General features: G+C 45.2%; 3 protein-coding genes across 3 annotated transcripts; all 3 read right to left on the bottom strand.

Annotated features, from left to right (window-relative positions):
* Positions 1-6,485: 6,485 nt before the first annotated feature.
* Positions 6,486-10,603, bottom strand: LOC126638287 (serine protease inhibitor Kazal-type 6-like). The gene is made up of 4 exons (XM_050312042.1): positions 10,546-10,603; positions 8,381-8,412; positions 7,315-7,427; positions 6,486-6,563 (listed from the first exon to the last, which is right to left on the bottom strand). Exons 1-4 carry the CDS (start codon positions 10,601-10,603, stop codon positions 6,518-6,520), a joined length of 249 nt encoding a protein of 82 aa, XP_050167999.1. The 3' UTR covers positions 6,486-6,517.
* A 3,302-nt stretch (positions 10,604-13,905) lies between these two features.
* LOC126638286 (ovomucoid-like) lies at positions 13,906-18,179 on the bottom strand. Its single transcript, XM_050312041.1, is given in 8 exon segments — positions 13,906-13,951; positions 14,436-14,557; positions 15,259-15,307; positions 15,444-15,571; positions 16,484-16,529; positions 16,786-16,919; positions 17,479-17,501; positions 18,005-18,179. Coding segments are annotated over 8 exon segments (723 nt in total).
* Positions 18,180-23,828: 5,649 nt separating this feature from the next.
* LOC126638374 (serine protease inhibitor Kazal-type 6-like) lies at positions 23,829-25,883 on the bottom strand. The gene is made up of 4 exons (XM_050312207.1): positions 25,812-25,883; positions 24,949-24,965; positions 24,406-24,530; positions 23,829-23,976 (listed from the first exon to the last, which is right to left on the bottom strand). The coding sequence occupies exons 1-4, from the start codon at positions 25,864-25,866 to the stop codon at positions 23,931-23,933; spliced, it is 243 nt and encodes an 80-aa protein (XP_050168164.1). The 5' UTR covers positions 25,867-25,883; the 3' UTR covers positions 23,829-23,930.
* Positions 25,884-27,185: the final 1,302 nt, after the last annotated feature.

Here is a 27,185-nt window from a genome sequence, read left to right as displayed (position 1 = left end):
AGAAGCATCATCATCCTGCCAGGCCTTGGAGAGACACCACCATGGCCTGGAGCATTCCAAGGGATTAGCAGAACCTGGAAAGGCCACCAAGACAAAACAGCAAACAGCAGAAGGTCCTCTGAGACTTTCTTGGGGTGGAGGGGGCTGCACCAGCTCTGTGGCTGTGCTGTCCCACAGCTGTTCAGATACAAGGGCAGGCAATGGTTTTCTCCTTTCTCCCAACTTTAACAGCGGGGAAGAGCTTCACAGAGGCAGAGTCCAAGTCTCAGCTGGGTTCAGTGAAAAGTGGAGCAAGTGTGTCAAGCCTGGAGTCACAACACTGAGGCTAAGTGTCAATATTTGCATTAGGAAGAGTAACCAAAAAGCATTCCCCCAGTTCCTAGAGGTACAAAACCCAACTCATTTCAGCTGCATTTCTCTATCTCCCAACTTCTTCCTCCAGTGTCTCCAGGAAATGTGAGCAACACCCTGGGAAAGACAGGGGATTGAGTAGTTTCAGGCCAAGGAAGTCATTGCCTTTTACATGAAAGGTACATGCTGAGACTGCATCCTGTGCCTGAGCTCTTTGATGGGCCCTGCAGGAGCATCCTGACCCAACAGCTGTCTCAGGAGCACAGGAAGACCAGCTGCTGAGGGGGAGAGCCAAGACACAGAGTGAATTTACTAGGTCAGCTCACAGCACCGGTGCCTCCCTGTCTACATCTGTCAATGTGATCCATTGCAAGAACAGCTGGTGAGCTCAGCAAAAACAGGCTAATAGAGACACCTATCCTGAAAAGAGGATGGCTAGTGCAATCTGAGGAACATTTGAGGGTGTGAGGGTGAACAGCTTTGTCCCCATTTGTGCACAGCTCTGCTGTGGGCCCCTCTGCATTTAAACAGTATTTCATAGAATCATAGAATGGTTTGAGCCAGTAGGGACCTTAAAGGTTATCTTGTTATAACTCCTCTGCCATGGGCAGGAACACCTTTCACCAGGTCAGGTTGCTCAAAGCTCCATCCAGCCTGGCCTCGAACACTTCCAGGGATGGGGCAGCCACAGTTTCCCTGGGCAACCTGTGCCAGTGTTTCACCACCCTCACGTTTTCAAAGTCTTCCTAATACCCCATCTAAAACTATTCTCTATCAGTGTGAAGCCATTCCCCCTCTCCCATCACTCCAGGCCCTTGTAGATAGTCTCTCTCCATCTTCCTTGCAGGCTCCCGTCAGATACTGTAGGGCACAATTGGGTCACCCCAGAGCCTTCTCTTCTCCAAGCTGAACAGTCCCAATTCTCTCAGCCTTTCCTTATGGGAGAAGTGCTTCATCCCTCTAATCATCTTGGTGGCCTCCTGTGGACTTGCTCCAACAGGTCCACGTCCTTCCTGTGCTGGGGACCTCAATAGTTTAAAGCAGCTCTGGACCCTGATCACGCCTCTGGCAGAGCATCAGGCCCGCTAGAATCGCACTGTGCTCAGTTTCGAAGGGCTGACCTGCTCCCAGAGGTCGGCACAAACAGGACACATTAGGGCTCCTCTCCAAAATGAGCCTGACCAACAGGACCAGAACCTGTTCCCCGTTCCCGAGGCCGGAGCGGAGCCGCTCCCGGCGGTCACCAGAGGGAGCCCGATGCCCGGGAACGGAGCATCCTCCGGGCAGGGACGGACTGCGGGGACAGGGGAGGGGCGCAGGTGACCTTCTGCAGCTCTCCTGGCTCCTTTCTAGTGAGCCCTCATCGGACAAAATTGGAGCCCCCGCTGGTCTGGTGTAACAGTGCATAAGGATTTAGGGTACGTCGAGAAACTGAGGACGTGCTTGCAGGGCAGCTCCCAGGCAGCTGATGGCTTTATAACAGGTGATTCTCCAAAATTATCCTCTCAAAGAAAAGCACTAAATCATTTGAGAAGAAGGCCAGGAGTGTCAGAAGGGCCAGCCCTTGTCATGAAACCAACATTTCTGTTCACTCCAAATTAATTTAGTAATTTTAGCTTAGAAAGGGAAGCATTGTTTTACAGAGCACCAGCTCTTTTCCACATCCCAGGGAAACCCTTATTCCACAAACTGGGTACAAAGTCCAACCCTGCTAAAGCCACTGAAGCTTTCTGGAGCCAGCCTCAGCACAAGCCCAGTTTTGACCTTATCCTTCAACTCCTGATTGAGGCTCTGCCAAAGCCCTGCTTTCTGCAGAGTCCTGAGGAGCTGACCTTTCCTCACTGCCCCGTGGGTGCCAAAAGCAAATATGTGCCTTGAAGTACCATCTCATCACTGCAGCTTTGAAATAAGCATCTCTTGCCGTGATATCTGCCTTTTTATAGGGGTAAATCTTACGCCTCTCCTGTTCTTCCTTTATGTGTTAGGGTAACTCTTGTCTACTACATTTTGTAAGTCTTCCCCACTATTTGTAGAGCAGCTTTATAAGACACCTACACCAGACACAATTACTGCAGCTGCTCCTACGAGAATCTCCTAAACTACACTGCTTATTTCAGGAGAAAAAACAAACAAACAACCCACCTACAAAAGCAAGCAACAACACCCACCACCAACTCCCAGAAAACAACCAAATACAAACAAAAACACTAACACTCTCACACCACAAAGCAAACCCCTCACCTCATTTTTACTCTGTAGCCTGTGAAAAGAGACAACTACTTTCCCTGGGCTCCTATTTAAGTCCTTCAGCTGTGCTGGGGATGGAGAGAACTGTTGGCTGATTCCCAACATCTGTGGGCCCTTTCACCCCAGAACAGGCTCAGCTACTCTCTAATCCTTAAAAAACCCAATACAGGCTGACATCCTCCCTGCAGTTGTCACCATCTGTATCTTTTCAGTCCCCTGCAATGCTCCTACAGCTCTCCCACCTGCTCCCTCAACAATCATTTTCCCTATCCCTATAGCTCAACCTCCTCTCCCCTATTCAGTTTTGGGTCCTGCCCCAATACAAAAAAGGCAATGGAAAACTGGACTAAGTTAAGTGAAGAGCCACCAAGGGAGTGAGGGGCTGGAGCATTTCCTCAGAGAGAGGAGGTGGGCTTGTTCAGCCTGGTGAGAAGAAAACTTCAGGGGGGCGTAACAGCATCCTGCTGGTTAACAACCACCTTACTCCTCATGGTGGTGCATGGTTTGGAAATGAGACAGTTGAAAGAAAAGAGGTTGAAATTGGGTATAAGGAAAAACTTCTTTACCACAGTGACAGTCAAAGCCTGGGACAGGCAGCCTAGGGAGATTGTACATCTACCCTTGGGGGTGTTCAGTGCTAGGCTGGATAAAGCCCTGACCAATCTGATAAGACCTCAGCACTGACCCTGCCATGAGCAGCAGGTTGGACCAAAGTCCCTTCCAAGCTGACTCAGCCTGCTCGTCTTAAGGAAAAGAGGGTGAACCGGAATGATAACCAAGTCCAAAGCTTCCTCCCCAGCCGGGTTGTGGGATCCCTTCCATCAGCACCACCACCCTGGGATCATCCCATGGCAGCTTGAAAAGCCTTGTCAAACACTGTGAATGTCAAGGGAAAAAAGTAGGACAAAGGATTGAACTGAGTTGTGACAGTGACACGTGTCTGTGCTGGGGGAGGAGGAGGAAGCAGTTGAGCACACAAGTTAAATGGGCCAAGAGGCTGGACACAACAATGTATCAGCTGCATCACCAGCAGAGTGAAGCTGAGGTGTAAATACATCCTTCCCCTGCCAAGTGCATGGCCTGGTCACAGGAGGGTGCTCAGATGTGAGCAATGGCTTCCTTGCAGTAAGAGCAACCAGGCACAGATTTAATTCTTACTGTATTTTAACTGCTGAGGGGGATGAGTGAGATGGGGGAGCACCAGGCCCTCGTTCTGCTGCAAGGGGCAGGTCTTGGCAGCAACCCAGCTGCTGGGACAGCTCCCACCCCAGCCTCTGCCCCTTTTTCCCCAGAGAGAGAAAAAACTGTGAAGATGCTCATGTTATCTAATAGAAGAGAGATCTCAAATGTACTATGACTCACTCACCTTTCAAAGCTGTCAAAAAAAACCCAAAAACCAACACCACAAAAACAACCCAAGCCCAACACAACTTAGAATATGGGAGAGGGAAATCAAGGAAAAAATAGTGGCTGAAAGTTTGTTTTCTGGCTTGCTGTGTGTCAGGGAAGGCAGCCAGACACAGATGGAAGTTCAGGCTGGACAGCCTGTGGCCACTGCTGCACTCCTGTGCTGTCCTGGGGATCCATCAGCTCCACTGGGAAGGTGATCCCTGCACTTTGAAACCAAAAGTGAACAGAAACCAGCACCAACAAAGCATCTCTGTCACCTTGGCTAACAGGAGCCACATGCCCACTCTGCTGGAAGGATGGACCGTGACAGAAATGGTTCTGCAGTGCTGCCTCTCTTGGCCTCTCCTAGAGACAAAGTTTCTCCAAGTGAGGGAAACAATGTCCTCCAAGCAGATGACTCCCACTCTCCACTTTCCCAGCACAGGTGGAGGACATGGTAGTTGGGTCTTTGAGGTACAGAGATGTTTTTAGTTGCTGTTTGCCCTGAAAAAGCAAAATACAGGATGGTTACTAAACAGTGAGCTCTGAATCTCAGCATCCAGATTAAAAATTAAGATTAAGTACAGAATATGCTGTAAGATTTTTGGAGTCACTGAGGGCCATCTCAGGTATAAAGATGTTCCATACCCCCTCTCTAATTTCTGTCTTAAAAATGGAGTATTTTTGCTCCTGTGCTCTAAAAATGGTGCTGGTCCAGAGCCACACAATGTAATAGGAACACCATAGGATAACTCAGGTTGGAGAGGACATGTGGAGGTCATCCTGCTCCAAGCAGGGAGAATGATGAGGAAGATCTTCCCACTTTCCCAATGTGTCCTTTGTGACCACTTCAGCATTTTACCTCAATCTTGCCCATGGTCTGAGTGTCCTGCTGTTGAGTTTATTAATGTAACATTTGAATTTAAAATGAAACAAGTGCCCAGGCTGCACTACTGGGCCACAGAGAGGGTTGGTTTGCTTCAAAGAAGAGATGACAGATTTTGTAAGAATCCAGTAGGCTGGGATGGGAAAAATGTCAGGATCAAAGACAGCTGGTCCAAAAGAAGCTCCAAACCAGCCAACTCGGAGCTTTGCCTGTGCAGTTCAACCACTGGCTGGCTGCCTGTGAAGTTACCAAATGACAAAGGACTTGCCAGAATTGGGTTATGTGGATTATCAGAGGAGAAGCTGGCATTAGGTGTGCTGAGGCCTCTCTTTTTAGGCATTGTGCCCCAATTGAGTTCAAAGCGGGGATTGTGGCATGAGAGGCAAACACTCAAGCTCTGTCCAAACAAGGTCCAGAGGTTTAGGTGCTCAGCATTTAGGTGCTTGCAAAAGATGTTGACCCCTGAGGCTCATGATAAAATCTAATGCTCCCTTTGAAAATTAAGTATTTAACATGAAGGAGCTGGTGTCCCACTGATCTGCTGCCAATGTTTTAACAAGAGGATGCCACAAGTATTTCCCTGTGAGAATTTTTCACAATGAATGGGGAGAGAATTATGCTTCTTGTGTTTGCCCAAAGAAGGATTTTCCAGCCAGCATGAAGAAGAGACAGGGCAGCAGTGTGAAAAGTAAAGAAAGGACTAAGTCTATGTGCATTAAAATGTTAAGTAAATGCAAATATTTATGCCTAGAAAATCAAGGTCTGTGTATGATTCAGGGCAGATTTATCCTAGAGGAGGGAGGAAGAAGCCCACAGCTCTTCTCCTCCAGGGATTTTTTTTTTTTAATTATTAACACTTTATACAATCTGGTGCTCTTCTAAATATAATTTTATTAACATGAGAAACCACTTGGCAGCAGGAAACCAATGCTGGTGAGTTCCCAGTTTTCAAGACAAAGTGTTCTCTTATAAGGAAGAGGAAAAACAACTGATTTGGGAAAAGCCTTGCAGCTTCTGCCTAAAATCAGCCTCCACCTGCCATCATCTTGGTGCAGGCTTAAATGGAGCAATATTCCCTACCCTCAAGCTTGCTTGTCTCTGCTTTCCAAAGGAGATGAGGCATATGCAGTCACACTGTTCACCAGCTCTCCCGTCACCCTCCCACAATAACCTCTGAGAGAGGAAGGAACACGTCTAGGGAGGCTGGGAAGAGAATCGGGGCACCCGCTGTCACCCACCCCCTGGGATGGGGAGAGTTGGGCAGGAGCTGCTTGGCTGCCCAGCAAGTGTGTGCCAATTTTCCAGGCAGGATGGGACAGAAGAGCTGTGGCTGCTGGGGACAGGAGGACACAGGATTCACCGTGGGAATCACCGCTCCGGCACAGGGAGCACCTTTCTTCCCGGGAGGAGGGTGATGCAATAGTGCGGGGTAGCAAAGCCATGCATTAGGTTCCAGCACGGCTGGATCAAAGCGTTTTTCTGGGTATTATAGAAAAAGGAGTCCAGCCAAGGCATCGTGCTGAGGTTTATTTTATTGAGCAGAGACAGCAGAGGTGAGGGCAGGCTGCTCCTGTGTCCATGCACAGCTGTCTGCGGCCGCCACCGAGAGGGGCTCAGCTCTTGCTGCTCCGTGACAATGAGGACTCAGCATTTCCCCAGGTGCTTCAATCTTATTTTTCCTCCACTTCTCCTGTAAAAAGAGTGAGAGAGACTTAGGCCAAGCACAAAGTAACACACAGCAGTGTGGGACAGAGCGCTCATCCATCCTATACAGGCCTGGCTTGTGCCAGCTTAACCTGGTGCCTTGCAGGGAACATCACACCATTTTCCCCTCTCCTCTTTCTTCTCAAATTTTCCCTGGAATAAGACAGCCTTGAATGCACACTAAATGTAAGGATTGTTAGGGAAAAAATTATGTTTTGCAAGCACATTCCAGTCAGAGGGACTGGCTCCTATTGCATCTCCTTTAAAAGGTGACAGAGTTCAGAAAAAGGAGAAACATCATGTTCCTCCTCTGAGATCTTGTGTCTTGTTCCACAAAGTTCATTCAGACTTTTCAGGAATAGCTTGGCATGGCTCAGCTCCCACATTCCTCCAGGCACTTCTCAGTACCCAGGAGTGTGGGCAGTGAGAGCTGCAGCCTGTGGCATATACTGGGAATTGTGCATCAATTTAGTGCGTGTGGAAGGTACAGGCAAGATGCAATTGCCTCCCAGGCCCCGTGCTGCCTCTCATCATGGCAACCAGCAGCCTGCAACGCCCAGAAATGAAATAAAATTAACTCGCCCCAAGGAGGAAATATTCTGCTTAGCACAATTCAGGACCTAGTCCATGTAACAGGAGCAGCCTGGATGCAGGGCCTCCCCTCCATGAAAAACATCATTAGATACATGGAAATTAAGCCAACTCTCTCTTATTTCCACTCCCTCTGTGTCACTTACAGCACTGCCTTGCAGAAGGCGCACTTGTTCCCGTACGTGATGCCATCAGTGCCGCAGTGAGGGTTGGACTCCCTCGTGCAGTACACGCTTCTGTTTACGAACTCTCTACAAATCTGCACAAGAAATTGAAAAAAACCAAATCTTTCAGGACTCCCATACTTTTTGTTTCACTTTCCAAATTGGACACAAGGTCATTGAAGTAATGCTTTTTCTGACAAGTGATGACACAGACAGAAAACGCCCTCTCAGAAATGAGCAGAAGCCGCGTTTCAGGGGAATTTTTGCTCCTTGTTTGTGGAGGGAAACTGTAGTCACCTTGGAAAACTCTTGATCTCCCAGTGACAGGAGTAGATTAGCCTAGGCATGCAGGACAAGAGTCAGCACTGATGCTCTGTCAGGCATTTGGAGCCAAGTTACCTCCCTGCTGCACGGCTTCATGCATCTTGCGAAACTCTGCACTCAGCTTGGTGCTTGCTGAGCCTCTGCCTTCCCAGAGGAAGGAGAAGAAAACTGTAGTCTGTGGTGAATTAAAAATGGTGCCCAGGAAGTGTACAGGTATCTTGTCTCTGTACAAGTCCCAGCAATGGACTCAATTTTGGGGAATAGAACACCGAGGAGTCCATTTGTTTCATGAGAAGCTTGGACAGTGGAGCCAGGTCAAAAGCGGTGCAGTGTGTAAACATTGCCCCTGTGCAAACACCCCAGATGTAGCCATGGGAAACATTTGCTAAACCAACCATCTTTTTCCATAGTCTACCTCCTAACATGACCACACATAGTATCCCCTCTGCAGTGATGAAGTCCCCAGTGTTGGGAATTCTTGGAAGGGCCCACCTGTTACCAGTAGACATTAAAAACTCTTTACCCAGCACCAAGATTTTGGGTTAAAAAAAATTCCTCTACAGTGGAATGCCATGACTGGACGTGGCACTCAGAGCTATAGTCTAGTTGACAAGGTGTGATTGGTTAAAGGTTGGACTCGATGATCTTGGAGGCCTTTTCCAACCTGAATGATTCCATAATTCTGTGAAGTGCAGATTCAGCAAGCAGAAACAGCAGCACTAACCTCTTCAATGTCTTGACCTGCCACATCTGGAACTAAAAAAAGAGAAGAAATTAAAAAAACACCCAAAAACCAAAAACAAGCAAACAAACAAAAAAAACCCAAACCAAACCAAACCAAAAAATAGAGGTTTTATGCATCAGCACTTCTTTCTGATACAGTCTGAACTAAAGTCACAAACCCTTTATGCAAATCACAGTGAAACATACTCCAGGTTTTTCTTACTCCATCATCCTGCACAGCAGAAGAGGGGGCAGGAAATACATTACCTTAATTGCTTTTTAGTATTTTTGTATTTTGAAAAAATGTTACTAAAATACCATGCAATCAGCCGTTCAGCTGCTAACTACACCTCAGGCACATAACCCAGTCTCCTGGAAGGCAGCCACTCCCAGGGAAGCAAGCTGCCATATCAGATCTGGAGCCGTGTTCCCAGAGATTTTAAAGCTATATTGGCTTTTAAGGCTTTTAGGCTCCTGCACCTCTGAACAGTGCAAATGGCCAGTACTGTCAACAGGAGCATGCCATGGAGAAGGGGACTTTACAGCCCAGAGGCTCTCCCAGAACAGGCTCATCCTGGGTGAGATACAGAGAGACGTCATGGGGTGATACAGAGCAGAACAGGCAGTGCCGGTCAGTATGAGCACAGAAATACCCTCTGTAACCACAGGCTCTGAGCTTGGAGCTGATCAGTCCATCCTCTCTATATTTCTTCCCAGCAAAGCCTGCAGTCAGGTGTGTAGGTTGAGTCAGAGATGTGAAATGCGGTGACCCTGCCATGTTTCTAAGGGGGAGCCTGACACTCGAGGGTGGCTTGAATGCAGATTTGCAGAATCTGGGTCACAGCACTGTGGGACAAATTCCCAGCATCTCACACAGCAGTGGAGGTTTGGATTTGAGGCTGTACCTGCTTGGCCAGCGGGGTCACTGCCAGCTGTGATGCTGCTTGGGTGACTCTGGGCAGGAGGGAGATTGGGACAGGAAATGGGAGGGCTTTGTCCTACACTCTGCCCTCCCCAGTGGAAATCCCACTCAGCCCTCAGTCAGCTCAAACATCATCCATCAGCCTCCCCTACTATTTTTGCCCTTTGGTGTTTTATCTCTGGTACTGCCCTCAGATTTGGCCAGGCTGCCTTAATTGTAAAGGCACTGGTATGACCATCTGCATATTATTTATAAAACAGCTCATTAGATAGGTCTTATAAATATTACATGCAGCTACAGAAGACTTTGTGATGATGCCTCTTGACATCTGTTTATTTTACAGGAGATCACAGAGTTTGCTGCTATTCTGCCCGGCCTTGGAAGGAAGCTTAAGTCTTCTGACAGAACCCTGTCCCAATTAAGACTCAATTAGAGACAGATGAATATTTCATAATGAATAATGTGTACAAAGCAATTCACCTCTTTTCTCCATGCACAGCTTGCCATTTTCTCAAGTGAATTCTTTATTCAAATTATTTGCAGAAAAACAAGTATAAATAATTCTTGTTCCACGCATTCTTCAATAACTGTTGCCACAAACCTTGCAGAGCTGGGTCAGCTGGACTCAAGCAAGTGATAACACTGACATGATCTATATGTTCAAAAATCATCACTCAGCTTCCCCACATCATCAGAGAGATGTGTAAATCTCCAGATAAATAGTTGCTGAATCCTTTTAATTTACCCTCTTTGTTCTGACTCCTTGAGGCCATTTGAATTTAATTTTCAAGCTTTTCTCTGCAACATCAACGAATGCTGAAACTTTCATCTAATTACGTTTCCACATCTCCAAGGAAAACACCAAATACCAAGATGCTTAGGATCAAAACAAGAGCAGATGACCCTGAGGTGAGTGAGTTCTTCTCTAACTGGTTCAGCAAAACTCTCCAGTGAACATTCGTACCAAAAACTCATAATTACACTCTGCTTTGGTACATTTGCTGAAGAGACGCTCAGAATTTGCTTGTTCTGTCTCCCAGTGACACCTCTGCTGCGTTATTCACTGTGGAGGCACACAAGGAGTGGAAATACGTCATACGAGCGAGCAAGTTCCGCAGATATTTTCTACTTGCTCAGCTTTATCTTCAAGCCTGTCAGCCAGTGATCAAGGCTCTCTGAAGTTTGTTGTCAGGAGAGGTTTTGGGTGGTTTTTTTTTTCCTAGGCTAGGGAAAATCTCACTTACCCGAGAAGAAAGAGAGCAGCAGCAGGCTGAGAAGCACTAAGGCACCTGTTGCCTTCATGCTGCAGGTAGCTCTTTAGTCCAAGCCCAGTGATCAGAGCAGGAGGTGTCGTCTCAGCCCCGGAGCCCAACAGTGTGCACACAGACCTGCCTTTCTGTGTATTTATGTGCCTGTCCATTACTGTCCTCATTCCCCACCTTAATTGTGAGAACTTCTCCACTTGGTTTCTAAAGCCATTATTGGTCCTGGCCGGTTTATTGTGCTTTAAGGAATGCTGCCCTGTCCACATCAAACCTAGAAAGGGCTAATTATATGAGTGATAGACAGGCTTGTAATATAATTATTTATTTTTTTTTTCCAAATAGTCACAGGATTCTCACAAGGGTGAATTTTCAAAGCGGTGATTCATCGGGGAAGCTGGTAATTTTCATTCTCTGGGCCCTTGCTGAATGCCAGTTCCGAGCCTTTGAGTGCGGCGTGATGACACTCACTAGACGTTACGAAATAAATCACAGCATGAGAATGTGTTGTCTGTGAAACCAATTATACGTTGTTCCCTGGCTATTTTTGAGGATGGTTCTAAATTTGTTGAGTTGGGGTGGAGAAGTGCTCAGATGTGACATGCTCTCATCGCTGTGTGCACAGTCCCAGAGATAGGACTGCTGACTCTCCTCCCTGAACTATTTAAACTCTAGCTGTCAATGTTTTCCAGTTTTTCACATTCCCAAACATATGTTGGGGCTCTGCTCCCCCAGCAAGTGGCAATGAAGGGAATTTGATGGGGAATAGGGAGATCTGAGCTCTATTTCCAGCTGAGGCTGCACAAGGATTTGTGTTCAGCTGCACCATTCACTAAACACCTCTTCAGATAAGAATAAGCTCAGATGTTAGTATGCTTTCCTAAGGAGACAAGGCTTAGGAAGGCAATGTGTATAGATATATCTCTTTGTTGGTTTCCCCAGTAAATTTTTGATCCACAACTAGCTCCAACCAAATTTTACATAGGAGTGAAAAAAAGAAATAAAAATAATAAAGACATTTTTATACATTTTTTAAGCAACAGAGGGAAGATGCTACTAACATCCCAAGCCATCAAGGGAGGGAGTCTCTGTGAGAAAGCAATGTTATGGATACCCTTCATCTGGGGAAGCATTACAGTTTGCAGCCTGTTAGACATCTGAAAATCCACAGATGTCAGAAAAACCATGACTGACAGGTGAATCCTCAGATGTCTATTAGGGGTGAGCTCACAACACAGCCTCTCATATAATTTAGGTATCAAGTCCGTCAGCCACAGCGCCGTTCAAAACCACGCTCAGATCTGCCACTCGCAGCACTACTTGTTTGCCTTTCCCAGTTTCCTACGTCACTGTTCATGACCACAGCCTTGGTGCCTCAGTCCCTTATCTGCCCAAACATTTCGGTTGCTGCAGCACAACTCACTAGCTAAAGCCTCAGCAAACGCACTGCAGGGACCAATCCCTTCCGGGCTGAGGAGGGGAAAAGACTAAATTACCACACAGATGATTATTGTTATTAAGCATTTCCACTTCTTTATAACATCTGAGCAGTCCACTTGCTGGTGTAGGTGAGGGAATTCTGTTCCTCTGACAATCTGGGATAGAAGAAGGGCACCTGGACCTTGTTTTGCAGCCTAAGGATTAGCTGGGCAAAGTCTTGCTGGTGTCAATCTGAGTATTAGCCTGTACTGGGCCAGTCTTTAGACTTAAATACTACAAAACTTTGATCTTCTAAAGAGTCCTCGCTTATAGGCTCATGAGGCATTTGGGATACAATCACATGTACACCATTTTCCCTCCCTTTTCCTGCAGGTGACCTACTCTTTGGGCTTTTCCAAAGACTTCTGAGCTCCTAAGAAAGTATCTGGAATCCTCAGGCAGAACCTACCATGACAGAGGAGCTTCACTGTAAGACCTCGCCATTGAAAACAATTTCTTTCTACGGCCAAAACTGCACCAGTCTGTGGTCACTCCACAAACCTTCTTGTCCAACAACAAATCATAGCCCAGCTCTGTCCTGTGCTGACAGGTCTCTGTTCACATCCACCAGCTATTGTTCCTTAACTATTCTCCAGACACACAAGCAGGTAAACAGTGAGGACTCTCATGACTCTCCAGTCCATCTTTTCTTAAGAGCACACACAAAACCATGATGTGATTTCTTTATAACCTTTTCAAGAAATTATCTACTTCAGGAAGCAAGACCCAAAGAAAAGGCTTGGAAGTCACAGATTTTGTCCTAAATATCAGCCTTAGCAAGAGCTGCTCTTTTACATAACATGAGAATAGGAGGTAGAGAAAGGATGAGGAAGGGAATGTGTGAGCCATGACACTTGGGAATTTTTGCCTGTGCTGTTTGCATATTAACTCCTTGACTCACCCAAAAATATGGCACATCATCGTGAACATTCATATATATCACTGCTCCTCCAGTGCATTCTTGAGGCTCCCACAAAGATGTTATCTCCATACCTTTTTTCCCCAAGATAGAAAACATGTTGGAGCTACTAACACATCTGCTGGCCCTTCTTTCCTGGAGTGAGAAAATCCAAGATCTTTTCCCGAAGGGTCCCCTGCCTTATTTCTGCCTCAAATACCCCCAGTACAGCTTTTCAGTTCTCTTCTTCAAGAAGCTGAAAGCCTGAGACCAGTCTAATTTCTCCTCAGGTTGTCATTAGGCTCATTACAGCCTTGCGTAGCTTGCTGCAATTTTCTGCTGATGAGCACAGTCTCGGTGGACACACCCTTCAAGGAAGCAGCAGTTCCTAATTTTCTTCCCTATGAGATAGATCCTCCCTTTGACATAATCCTCCTTTTTATAATGCACCCCCAGACCCGCCCCTTGCCCAGGTGAGACCAGCTAGGGCTGACCATGGCCACCTTTCACACTTTCTCAGGGCCATCCCCCTATGTCAAGGCCCCTTAAAAGGATGAATTCCTCCAAGTCCCAGACCTGTAACTAAGACAAATCCATTTGCACTCTATAAGACATCAAAATTAGGAAAGTGGCACTATTTTATAACTTGGTTTCTCTTCTGATGGTTTGCTACAGAGTGACACTCTCCTGAGGGCTTGGGTGGGTGTATGATGAGCATTAAGTTTTGCTCTGTATTGCGGTTTATTCCACAATTTCTCCTACCTGACAGATAGGTACCCAAAAGCCTGAAGACCATGACAAAAAAACCAAAACCAAGCAATCCATGGCAAAGATTGTGGCTGCATTTAGTTTATTGATCAATCAAAGCAGAGACAAATGCATAACAGTTGAGGGAGCAAGGAAAAGTGTGTTTGATTTCAGAATTTGCAAGGGAAAAGTCATGGTGAAGGGTCCAGCTCCAGTGCTTAGCACTCGCCAAGGTGTCTGAAGAACAGAGCTCCACTATTGCGGCTGAAAAGAGAGACCAAAGTTAAGGACATGGATCTCATTTTCATGGTCTAACTTCACCCAAATAAGCCAAATGCCCTTGTGCTATCCAGCTCATAAAGTACTTCACTCAATGTTTCATCTCTTCTCTGATTCCCTGGGTTACATACTTTCATATGTTAAAGAGATTTGGGACAAACCCCATAATTTTGGACACCTCCTGCGGTCACAGTTTCAATTACCCTGACCGGGAGGGACTCAGCAATGCTATGAGCCTGCAAGCAGGAATCTGATTTTAATTGCAAGGGAAGGAGAAGACTCACTCAGACTTAAGATCTGCAGTGCCTGGGGGGTGACATAGGAGTGAGCATTGGGAGAGGAACACAGGGCCCCAATGGATTTATCAAGGAGCTAATGGGAGCTCTGGGGCTTCCACACCAGCTGCCACCAGTGTGTGTGGGCTCCAGCTCCTCTGGTTTCATGGCCACACTGTGAGCTCTGCACTTACTTAAATGCGTTGCAGAACTGGCACTTGTTTCCGTAGGTTCTGCCATCGGAGCCGCAGATGGGGTTGTACTCGGAGGTGCAGATGTTGCTGCCCTTCAGCTGGGTGCAGTCAATGGACTGTTGCTAATAATGGAGCAAAAAACAGGTTTTAAAGCTTTTGTTCCCTGTATCTTCCTACGTAAGTGCTTCATGTTTATTTAATATTCATGATATGGCAAAGCATAAAAGCACTTTTCAGGACCATGGCTCTGTTGTTCCAGCAATTCTGCAAACTCAGAGGCAGAGAGTGTTCTAGCCTGGAACAGCTTGAAGTAGGGAGATGTTGGAGGCAAAAAAATATAATAAATACTATTATATGTAGTGAAATGACCATGCTGATATTTCCAGGCTGGTTCTCCCACTCTCTGCCCTGGTTCAGCAGGCAAGCAGAGGCAAGTGAACAGAAAGGAGGTGGTCACAAGCCCCACTGCAGCAAGCACTCTAACCTGGGAAATCACCACTACTAATAGTGCTGGTAGTACAGGACCCTCCTGCTCTCCCACAGATAGGATGATATGGCATCTCTTGCTCATCCAGTTTCCCAGTAAATGAAGATCTCAACACCCACTGCCTGCTGTGGTCCAAGGTCAGAGCAGGGACCACATATCTGAACTGTGGATTTGGTTCCATACCTATTGACCCCAGCATCCTTTAACTATTTTCCTCAAATCCTATTTTCAGACCAAATGCACCAGGACAGTGCAGACATTTCTATTACTCAGTTACAAATCAGAGAAATTTGCAAAAGGTGATAGCAGCAAAGAGTGCAGATCTCTGCGCTTTACCGTCTGGTAGCACTGTCCATAGCTCTGCAGGTTCACTTCCAGTCCGCTCCTTTGGAAAGAGAGTTGAGAATGAATGAGCACAGTGCAGCTGCTTCGTGAGTCAAACTACCCTGTTATGCTCCAAATACCAAGAGGAGCAGTTACTGCTCCAGAAAGCCATCCCCCAACCCAGGCCCTTCACTTACGCCACAGCTCTGCAGAAGAGGCACTTGTTTCTGTAGGTAATGCCATTGGTACCGCAGATGGGAGAGTACTCCTGGGTGCAGGGGATGGTCAGACCACTGCCAGGCTTCAGGTGACCAGTACAGTCGACCTGAAACAGCCACAGAACTGCATTTTAATCTCTGCTCCCCTTGGCATCAGCCCTGTGTAACGGAGCATGGTGCAAGAGACACCTCCCCTTTTCTCCAGAGCTTCAAGGGAACAGGGTCTTCCAGCCCCAGTGTGGCGGAGTTGAAGGAGCATAGAAGAAAAATCCTGCATGTGGATGTAGCAGGGATTATCTATCCTGAAGTGGGCTTCATCTCTGTCATCTTGGGGATTTTCACCCTAAAGGCCACCATCAAGGATCTTTTCCTAAAGTAACTTATGCAGAAGCAATTTCTGTTGCGATGCCTCTTGAAAATGGAGTTTATGCTCAGCTCACTGTTTCTGCAGTTACTCTGAGTGTATTGAAATGGAAGTCATTGTATTACGTTAAGTTGCACAGCCAGAGTGTTTCTTTACTCTCTCTCTCTCTCTCTCTAAACTAAAAATAGTCATACTTTGCCACTTCATGGTAGCTCCATATATTGATAAACAAACTTTATGATAGATATTCCAATAGAATAATTTTTTCCCTTACAAAATTATGATTTAGTCAAAATCCAAACTTCCTCTGGGAATTTCTTAACTTCAACAAGCCTTTAAGTCTAAATCTAAAAAGAAGTGTCTTCATAACGTTGAATGAAATATTCTTGAAATCAAAAGTTTCCTTTCTAAAGTCAGGTGTTATAAAGAAGATATTTTGCATTTTAAAAGTCACTGATTCTAACAGTTCAAATAAAATGTAAATTAAAAACTTGCAAATTTGAAGTTCTTCATTTTCATTCGATTTCTGACAGTAAGAAATTGTGGGGGTTCGGCACAGAATTAATCCTAGGCGAGGTTTGTGTCTAGCTCTCTGCCGTAATTTCACCCACCACTGCTCAGAGCAGCAGGAGAAGGAACCATTCTCAGACCGTACCTTAACGCATCTTCCATCGTGTTTCTTGTCAAGGGCACGGTTAAGGCTAGAGGGAGAAAGAGAGAAGGAAAGGAAGGATTAATCTCTTCACACCGTGTAGTCATCTCAATCATTAAGTCTCTCCACTCGTAAAGCCCCAGTAATTAATCAGATTCTGGAGCTTTGACATGGAAGATCATGAGCATTAGGGAAGACAGAAACTTAAGAAAAATCTAGTCCACCCCACGATTAGTCACAACACCAAGGGCTTCCGCCTGCTGCTCTGACTGGCATTGTAGGTGACTGGGAGACCTTCTACTCACAAGAAATCCCTGCAGAGGGAGCACTCGTTGGGGTAGGTTCTGCCGTTGGTTCCACAGACGGGGGAGTAGTTGCGGGGACAGGCAATAGTCGTGGTTTTTCCAGACATTCCAGACAGGTAAGAGCTGCAGGAGGCCTGAGAAAGAGGATTTGTAATGTCTCTAAGTGAAGAGAAGGCTGTGATGGGCTTGTGCTAATCATGTTTTTCTGCGTTGGGAGGCTACTGATGGTTATTTTGTTTCTCTGATTCCTCCAAGGTGAAGAGGAGAGAGAACAAACTACACCACGTATCTTACAGCTTACAAAAGCACCTTTTTGCTATTAAGACTTAAAGTACTTTTGGCGAGAATTACAGGCAAAAATGATCGTTCCTTGGGGAATGAAGACAGGGAAGATATTTAGGCACTTATTCAATAGTCATATAGATTTTCTGCTGGCACTCTGTGCTGTGCTGACTCGCACTCTACATTATTAATTGCTGTCTTTTTAGTCATCAACGTGGCAAGTTATCATCTTTGACAAAGGTATTTTCTTATGTTGGAGAAAAGAGGTGCACTTAGGGGCACTTCTTTTTATTCGCTCTCCATTTTTACTTTTTTTTTCCTCAAGCCTTCCCTGGAATGCAGTGTGAAGTATGAATTATTGATCTAGGCTTAAAAATCAAGACTAAATCACAAAGAAGTTTTACTACTCACCCGTCGTTGAGCAACAGCAAGATCTGCAATAAAAACAGAGATTTTAAAATATAAAAATTGCATAATGTCCTTGACTAAAGTTCTTTGGAATTAACAAACTCCCTACAGAGTAACCAAATACACCTTCTCATTACTCAGAAGTAATTGTTTTCCCAAATGATTTATCCTCTCCAAGTAAATGAGAAGTTATATACTCAGATTAAAAAACTCAATTATTTGTGAAATTAGAAATTTTGACTCACTAAAGAAGAAATAGGACATCAAATATTCTCCCTTTCTTTTTTTTTTTTTTTTTTTTTTTAGCACCATTATCTCCACTAAGGCTCATAAACTTAAAGCAGACACAAGACCCTACCAATCTATAGCACTTATCTGCGTAAGGGTGATGTTCATTAAAAGAGAGCCCACAGTATTCCTAAACCATCACATCCCCAAAAGGCTGCACTCTCCTTAAGGATGCATATAGACGTGCAGAGGATCAGGAGGACTATAGATGCCAGCAAAGTCTGTAGCAAAAATGACTTACCAGAGAGGCAGCCGAGAAGGACCAGCCCAAGAAGGGCAATGCTACTTGCCATCTTCATGTTGGTGGTGCTGTAACGGCTGCTACTGGAGAGTTGGTAGCTGGAGAGTTCGTGGATGGTTCTCAGCCTCCTCTGTCCCCACTATATATACACATCTCCCCGACCTTGTGAAGTCATCACAGAAAGTAATTATTTGCTCTGTAAACTAAGAAAATTGTATTGATTATTGAGTTGAGCTTTAAAGAATACTTGCTTGTTAGAGAGATGCCCAGAAGAATTAAACAAAAATTTGAGCTACACCCAGCTTGTTAACAAAGGCGCCCTGCTGTACAATGAGTGATTTGTACTTTCCAAACAGGAGCACTGTCTCAATAGTGGATGTTGTGAAATTATGTGTGGAAGTTGGGGAAGGAAAAAAAAACCCATTTAAAGCCCATTTGCTGGAAGTGTTTGCCTTGCATGCACCATATCACACATGCTAGACAGGAACAGGCTGCCAGGAGGCTTTCATGGTACAGCAGAGTGAGGGGACAGCATCATGGGATACTCTAAGCTTTTGCAGACATCAAATCTGGGGTTTGTCAGACATCAGTGTACTTTAAAGGTGCTGAAGGCTCAGTGCATCTCTCCACACTCTCTCCTGTGATTTTCTGGTACACTGGATTTCTCACCAACGGGAAGGAAACAGTCATCACAAGAGGAAAGCATTACCTAAAACCTCTTAAGTTTATAAGACAATGCTATGAAGGAGCAAGATTTATTAATCTTTTGGCAATGGGCATGAGTCTGATTAAGAAATTATGAGAATAAGTAGCCTTAAATCTGTACTGGGATAACATTTCCTATTAATGGCAAGCAAGTGGTACTCTGTGCAGGTGACATGGACTTCTTAATACGACAGACATTCCAGAAAAAATTCCAGTAGCTGCAAACAGAAGGTGAGCCGTTAGGCTCCCCCCTTCCCCCACAATTATATGGCATTAAATTTAGAGTGTCAGCTGAAAGTCGTGTTTTAGGGAAGATAAGTGATAAATAATGTGCTAGGCTCTGCTAAGTGGTTCAACTCTATCACAAGTGCATGGAAAAACAAATAAGGGATATTGCATAAAATAATAAATTTTTGATTTAAGGTAGTCACGGAAGGAAGTGACGGATGGAACTTGTTTGTGCTTTAGAAGAGGCTCGATTCATACGTGTGGCTTAAAGGCAGCCTGAGTTTTAAACAGAAAATCAGAATTGGTTTTCTTATTATCCTGGGAGATGTTCAACACTTGGCATGAGCAGATAAATCATAAAAATGTAGCTGAAAGTGTAAGGGAACTGTAGTCACAGAACAGAGCTTGTGGGATTTGGCCTGATTATATCAATGAAATCATTTTCCTGAAAAATAAATGAATAATGTTATTTGGATCTCATTCACAAATATCACAAGTTGAAGGGTTCCTTTGAAAGTTGTTTCTGTTGCATTCTTAGCATCCTGAGTGAGTTGACTTTCATATTCCTTGAGCTGATTGTGAGCATATTTGGAAAGGAAGCATTAGTCACGGAAGCATTAATGATTATTATTTTCCAGGGGCAGGAATGCCAAAACCTGAAAACAAAGCTTCCTCAGAACTTGCAGAAGCCGCTGGTGGATGTGGTGCTTGCCAGCCCTGTGGTGGCTGGGGAGGCTACAGGAACAGAGTCTGTCTCCTCTTCAGCCCTGCAGTCTGAGCTTTTCCATACCCACCTCCAGATCAGAGATCCTCAGTTAGCAGAAGCTGTGATGCTTCTCCTGTTGCCTCTCCTGCAAGACTGAAGTCACACAAGAGTTATTGAGCATGGCAGGTATCTACCAGGGAGTGGCACTGCTCTCATGTTTGCCCAACACCCGCCCTTTCATTAGTTAGATCCGCTGGGAAGATCCCCTGGGAAGATCCCCTCTGATCCCCATGCCACTTCTGAGGGTCTGGGTGGCCAGTCAGGACTGATCCAAAAGCAGTTCTTCTCCTCCAGTAACTCCTGCCAGTTCACGGGGCAGCAGGGAGAAAAGGAGAAGCAAAAAAGAAGCCCTGCTACAGGTGGGAAGGGTCTGTGGGAAGGGATGGGAGATAATGGACAGCAGCCAGGGCAGGGCTGTGAGAGCTGCTGGGGCAGGTGTGACGGGGATTGCACAAGGAGCAACATTAATAGGAAACAGAGGGAACAGGACAGGAATAATTGTGGGGAAGCAGATGGGCTGAAAACAGGCATTAGGAACAGTCAAAAACAACTGTTCCCAGACAGTGAGCCTCAGGAAATGTCATGCATGTGTTGCAAATGGGAAGGGCAGAGTGCATCCACCTGCCCAAGCCCTTCTGTGATATGTGTGAAGGTGCCAGACTCTTTTCAGTGGTGCCCAGCTACAGGACAAGGAGTAATGGCCTTAAACTTAAAACACAAGAAGCTTCACCTCAACATGAGGAAGAACTTCTTTATACTGATGGTGACAGAGCACTGAAACAGATACCTGGGAGGTTGTGGAGTGTCCCTCTCTGGAGATATTCAAACCCCCCTAGAGGAGTTCCTGTGTCACCTGCTTCAGATGACCCTGCCTTGGTAGGGGAGTTGGACTGGATAAACTCCAGTGGTCCCTTCCAACCCAAACTATTCTGTGATTCTGAGATTCTGTGATTCTGAGATTCAGGAATATCATGATGGTGGGCTCAGTAAAGTGGTTTTCACCATAGGATCATTTTAACATTTCTGCAGATATGAGATCCATAGAAAAGCTTAAATAAAACTCTAAAACACTGTTTTAGGTTCTTAGAGGGCAAACATGCAAGAAGGTTACAGCCACATGAATGGGGTAAATGTTAGCAGTGATATGAGGGGTTCTCTTGTATTAAGGCAAATTTCCAATAATTCTGGAAATTCTACCCAAGTCCTAATCCATCAGTATTTCTTTCCATAGCAGTGATATTCTCCTGGGAAGCTTTTCATCTTGTCTTGAAATTCCCCATCTCAAGCAAGTCCATAGTCTACCACGATCTACAGAATTCTTCACTGATGTTCCCTGCTTTAGTTTAAAACTTGTCACAGGCCTCATCTGGATACAAAGAGCAATGGTACCCCCTTTTTTTTGGGGGGGGTGGGGGGGTGGGGAAGGTGGATGTGTGCAGTGCATGTAAGACCACGTGTTGTTATTCCCACAGCAGTATCACTGTCCTTGCTCTGGTCCCGGCTGTCACACCGTAATCGAGAACAAAGCAGTACCACTCTCGAGCCTGTGCTGCTGTAGGAACCGACGCACACCGCGTTCCTCTGCGGTTCACTGGCGATGTGGAACATTGCAAGAGCTCCCAGACACGTTGCTGTTCCCAGAACTCTGCACACGGGGGCAGAGCTGGATCTTCTATCAGAACATAAATTCAATTTACAGCCAGCAAAGCCCCTGCTCTAAGCCGCACTCACCTAATATTTCTCCGTGTAGTTCAGCTCTCTGATTGCTGCCTGCATATCTCCAGTCTTTTAAGAATAGATGATATCATAGGCAAGGGTGTCTGGAATAATTTGACTGTCTGGGAGCTGCATGCTAACAGCAAAAGGCTGAGGATCCCAGTCCCTCAGTAAATCTCAGCTCTGCCTCGCTGCAATACCTCTGACACAGACAGCCCCCCAAAACAACATCTGCAATTAATTTCCTTTTAAAATATAATTTTATTTTTCTCCTCATCAAGAAAGAGCATAATAACAAACCATTTATCCTGCATGAAGCCTCAGAGGGAAACTGCATTAATAGAAAGGTCTAGACTGGCCTGAGGTATATTTTGGCCAGTTACAAGTAGAACAATGCACTAAAACAGAAGGATCAATATAAAATAAAGCAGAACAAAATAAGTACATGCAATGTGTTAATCAGGTTGTGAGGTAATTGAATGGCATTTCCTAAATTCACAAACAACAGATAATGACATGAAGTGCAGAGATACTGCTTAAAGAATTGTACCATAAAATACTTTGGCAGGCAGACAATGTTTCCTGCTTTGAATTTCCTGGGGGGAGAGTTAGATTAGTGATGGTGAGAGGATTTTGTGCTGTTGTGGCAGGATTTTATTGAGAAGCAATAAAAAAAATTATTTCCAATGAGGAGCCCATAAAAGAGGACTGCCTTTCTCTCCATCCTAAGGAGCACGATGGGAGGATGAGCCTACTGGGGCAGGAGGCTGGGAGTGCCACTGTGGTCCTGCTCTGGCCTTGGTTACTCCTGAGCAACACTGCTAACTCTGCATCAGAGTGGAGGATCTGTCCCCCTTCCTTTCTACTCACAGTTTCCCCTCAAATTCATGATGGATTTTCCTGTTTAGCAGACATGGCCCTGGAAGATACCCTCTGAGGATCACGGGGATCTTGAGCACAATAAGGAGCCCTTCTTGTCTCCAAGGTATCATGGTTCCTGAGGGCCATCCTCATCCTCTCTGCTGCTCCCCAGGAAAGAAAATAAGTGCTGGGAGCTGGTGTTCTCTTATCCTGACTCCCACACCCTGTGGAGAGGGAAATGAAGGAGCATGAAGCCCGTGAGCCCCACACCCCTGGCACTACCTCCCAGAAGCTCAATTGAGGCATCTGACATTGAAATGCCTTCCTGCACACAGACCTCCCTCTCACAGGAGGGACATTGCAGCCCCAGGAAGGGACTTGGCACTAAATGGTTGCAAAGAATCATGTCTTTTGGAAATAAATTGTCTCCTTTTAGAGAGCTGCTCTCTCCACTCTCTGGGAAGTGACACATTGTCACTTAAGATCATTAACTATTTGACTGTGAGACTCGCTGCCTGTACAGCACGAGGCACTGCCAGCGCCTCACTGTTAATGAATAATAAATTAACACTATGACTCTGAGACCATCCTTTCATCAGCCGAGATTTCCAGAGGCCGAAGAATCTCAAAGGATCCTCTACAAGCAACAGTTGACGTAATTAAGCACAAACAGCAGCTGAGTGATGGGTGAGGTGCCGGAACGGCAGGGATGGTTAGCAGTCATCTGAACATCAGGTCTGTTAGGACTGGCTGCCCATTGGTTTTCTGCAATACTCCACAGCAATGAACTTTACAAACATGAACGTGGGCAGCAAGGTATTCTGCTTGCCCAGAGAAAACATCCTGTGCCATTGCTTTGGGAAGCAAAGCAGATTGAAAAGGGTGGGTTTCCAGTCCTGCCTGCGAGGGGAAGAGAGGCAGTTTGGAATCTCACCTTCTTCGCCTCTTCTCTTGTGGGTATAAGAAATTGGGGATAACCCTGGAAACCAAAACAAGGACGAGCAGCTCACAGTGCCAACAAGACCCTCTTTGCTACCATGGCTTTTGCAAAACAGCCCCAAAACATCCCAACTGCAACAATCTTGGGACTGCCTCTAATTATGTGAACACTGAGGTTCACCTGGGGCCCCTTCATGCTGCCAGTCTGTGAAACAGTAATGCTGGGTGAGGCTGCAGGTATTTGACAGAAGCAGCTGTGGAGGGAGGCTGCTCCTCTCCCCAAAGCAGAGAGTCTGTCTGTGATACCCTCAGTGGAGTAAATTGACAGGAGCAGCAGGATGCACCTCTAGCCCTGGTTTTCTTTCAGAAAGCTGGATGAAGGCTGATACCCACAAGATTTACCCATTGCCTTTGCAGTTGGGGTTGATTTTTTGGTAGATCAGAACATTGTACTCCCTCTCCCTGGAATAATTTCCCTATTAATTCCCACACCCCAGGTCTGTTGCAGCGTTATAATCATGCAACCTCTTAGATAAAACCAGAATGAGACTAAGGCAAGACATAAATGCTGATGACTCTTTTTTTTTTATTAAGCAGAGGTTTCAAGATTTATCAGAAGCTTTCAAGGGTCAGGTGAAGACTTTAGGAAATCATCTGCCATGGGGAACATTGCCAGAGAGGGGGATTTCTCAGATGAAGCCTGTTGAGAACTCAACAGGAACCCATAGACTTCAGTTCAAGAGTCCGACGGCTCCTCCTGCAGAGAAGGAAATCAGTAACTCAGAGATGGAACATCCAAGCTTTTACTGTTGGTCTGTCTCTCCTCTACACCGCAGAGGAACCTCTGAACTCTATTCTATCTATTTTCTTTTATTATTAACATACAAAGGCAAGACGAATTCTTAATTTAAAAGAACAAATAGTCTGTAGGAAATAGACTTTTTTGCTGGAAGAAGGCTCTTCAGCAAATCACTTAAGAGGGAAATGGAGAACTCTATGCTATCTCTTTATACCTGCAAGGACGGACTCCCCGGTAGACTCTCCCAATAAAGAAAAGATAACCTTGCTAGTGAAATAACAGGTAAACAAAATAAAAGAACTTTATTTTTCCAACCAGTCTCCAAGTCTGATTAGCTAGTTTAAGCTCAGTTAATTTAGCTAGAGAAGAGATTTGTTTCATACGTACGCGAATGCATTGCAGAACAAGCATTTGTTGCCGTATGTGACGCCATTGGACCCGCAGTGTGGCGCGTACTCCATGGTACAGAAGTTGCTGGCTACTGGCTGGTTACTGCAGTACTGATATGCAAACTGTATTCACAAAAAACAAAAAAAGCTCTCAACCAAAGATATGCAAGAAAGGTGACATTGGGAGACCCCACACACCCCTGAGCTTGCAACTTATTGATGCTGAGAAAAAGCCCAGGGACAGGGTGGGATACAGGAGTATGTTGCCTCCTGCCATGTAGAGCCTGTGTAACCACTGTAAGTGATGCTGCAGTAACTTTAACAAATAACTGGGACATGAACTGGATACTGCCCTACTTGTTGAAACTATCATCAGATGAAAATGGCAATTTCACCCAACCATATCTATGGCAAATACTGTTCAGATAGCTGGATGTCTCAGGATTTTCAAAGGCTCAATCACAATGTGATTACTAGGGACTTATACAGAAATTTCTTTTAAGGAAAGAAAGGATGGAAAGTAGAAAAATCTGTTCCTTACCGGCACTGCAACAGTTGCTGGAAAAAAAAAAGAAGAAAAAATGAAATACATTACAAATGTAATTCATGGATTCTTTTAGAGTTAAAATCTGTGAATTAATGCCCTTTTAAAAACTAAAAACTTCCAATTCACTGTGTATGAGCAAATTAATTCTTAGACAAAAGCAATTTTGGCAAAATTTTGTGCCCCACTGTATGTTGATTCTGTAGTATTGTTTTGAGTTTTTTAATCAGGGCTACAGTCAAGATGGAAAAAGGTATGCAAAATGAAAGAAGAGAAAGACAGTTTCCATGGTTCAAAAGATGGAGCAGGACATGTACTCAAAGCAAAGCGAGTTGTTGAGGCAAGCAGGGTCGTAAACCTGACAAGTACACAGAGGCAGCATCTTACATGCGTTGCCACTGTTGTTCTTAAACAAGAGGAGTATTTAGTGAGATGTAAATTTATAAAGCTTCTACAGCAGTTCAGGCTCTCAAATTGCATCTCAGTTCAGGATGACTACAAGAAATGCTCACTTTCATTCAGTAAAATTGTTTGTGTTTCCGCAACATTTCAGAGGTTAAATACTGGATGTCTGAGTCTCTGGGTTGTACCACGTACATGTCACTTCTTTCATTATGCATAAACTAGCGCTGAGAGTAGAGCTGTTCCCACAGTTGTTCTTACCCACTCAGTTCTGTTGCTAAAATATTACCCCATAAGTGATAGTCTTTGATGTCAAGTCTTTTCAACACTATCTTTCTAGGAGTAAATAAGTCCTTGCAGAATGAAGCTCTTTCCAGTCTGGGGATGTTTTTTTTTGTGGTTCTAAAGACAGCCAGCGCTTACTCAAAGGCAGAGCGGGAGGCAGTGGAGTAACTCACCTGAGACGCAGCAAAGGGCCAGAGAGATCAGCAGCAACACAGCTGTCACCTTCATGGTGGCTGGAGATCGTCTGTGAGCAGCAGAGTTTGGCTTCTGCTCAGTAAACGCAGCCCTGATTCTGCCCTCCGGTGGTAACCGCGCTTATATTCCCGCCCGCACGGCTGGGTGTGTGTGTGCTTGGCGTGTTTGTGCATGTTCATATTTGCCTTATCCACCCTTATTCTGGAATAACATTCCTGGTCTTTTGTTGCAGCGGCAATCTCGATAGAAGAAAGCCACGCTGCAAGCCAAGGAGGATGTTTCTTCATCAACGGGAGTCACAAGAAGTTTAGATGTGTTAGATACACCCTCTGTGTCATTATTGTAAGCGAAATATGTGTCAGTTTCCTTCTGAGGGATCATAAAAAATTCCTGCAGGCAAAAGAGCGACTGTACAAACCTGAGCAGCAACTGCTGTCAGATTTTCTCTGTGTGCACCTATCAGTGCCTATTTATGTGTGGCGTCTTTTCAAGAGAAAAACATTGAATGGAATGATTCCATAGCAGAAAGTCTCTCCTTTTGTTTTTGTGCTTCAGCACAGTAAAGCATCATTAAGTTATAGTGAAACCAGGAAAACAATGAACTGGGAAGGCCAGCAAGAGTGTGTCACAGACACTGAAAGGAGTACTTGGAAAGGACAAGAAATGAAGCAGCTTTTATGGGATTATGCAAATTTACAATTGTTATTTCCCCTAAAATCCATTAGCAATGCAGTAATAAGCTTTTAGTATAATGATGACAGAATGATGTGAGGCCCTAGTATGGATCCTAGAAAAGTTGAACCCAATCTGGAAATCGCTGCTTCATCCATCTGGCCTTCTGAACAGAAATCCTTTGTTTTACCACCAAAGCACTGCTTTTTGGGACGACCTCATTCCATCAAGGAAAGCAAGCAGGCTCCCAGAAGAAATGCATGTGGGAGATATTATATTTTAGAAGGGTTGTGCCCAATTTATTTATGTTACTCTTGTGTGGATCAAAAAAACACCAATTCAATACTCAAACAGAGGACAAAAGCAAAATAAATTTCATGGACAATATGCCAGTGACAGGTCACACTCTCAAAAAACAGAAGGATACTTTGTCCTTCGATTGTGAAACACTGCTGAAATACTTCTTGGGCTGGCAAAGAGCACTGTGTTATTAAAGACTAAGAGAGAAGACAAGTAGGCAGGAGTAGGCACCATCCCTAGGAAAGCATTTATCTTAAAACACTTGGAGGTTGCTAAAGGATGATTTCAAGATGAGAAAGACCTGCTAATAAGTCAGTTGGAGGACCTAGACAAATAGACTGGGACCATGCACGTGCCTGAAAAATATGGGCTTTGCCCAC

The sequence above is a fragment of the Myiozetetes cayanensis genome, unplaced genomic scaffold, assembly GCF_022539395.1.
Source record: "Myiozetetes cayanensis isolate MyiCay16 unplaced genomic scaffold, myiCay2020 scf17, whole genome shotgun sequence".
NCBI classification, from domain to species: Eukaryota; Metazoa; Chordata; class Aves; order Passeriformes; family Tyrannidae; genus Myiozetetes; species Myiozetetes cayanensis.
This window is presented reverse-complemented; position numbering and strand designations above follow the sequence as displayed.

Coding starts and splice junctions, on each gene's coding strand:
- LOC126638287 (XM_050312042.1), bottom strand. CDS start 10,603: ATGAAGGCAACAGGTGCCTTAGTGCTTCTCAGCCTGCTGCTGCTCTCT. Junction 7,428..8,380: donor CAGGTCAAGACATTGAAGAG/GTTAGTGCTGCT, acceptor TTTCTTGTGCAG/ATTTGTAGAGAGTTCGTAAA. Junction 6,564..7,314: donor GCCTTCTGCAAGGCAGTGCT/GTAAGTGACACA, acceptor CTCTTTTTACAG/GAGAAGTGGAGGAAAAATAA.
- LOC126638374 (XM_050312207.1), bottom strand. CDS start 25,866: ATGAAGGTGACAGCTGTGTTGCTGCTGATCTCTCTGGCCCTTTGCTGC. Junction 23,977..24,405: donor TTGTTCTGCAATGCATTCGC/GTACGTATGAAA, acceptor CCTTCTCTGCAG/GAGGAGCCGTCGGACTCTTG.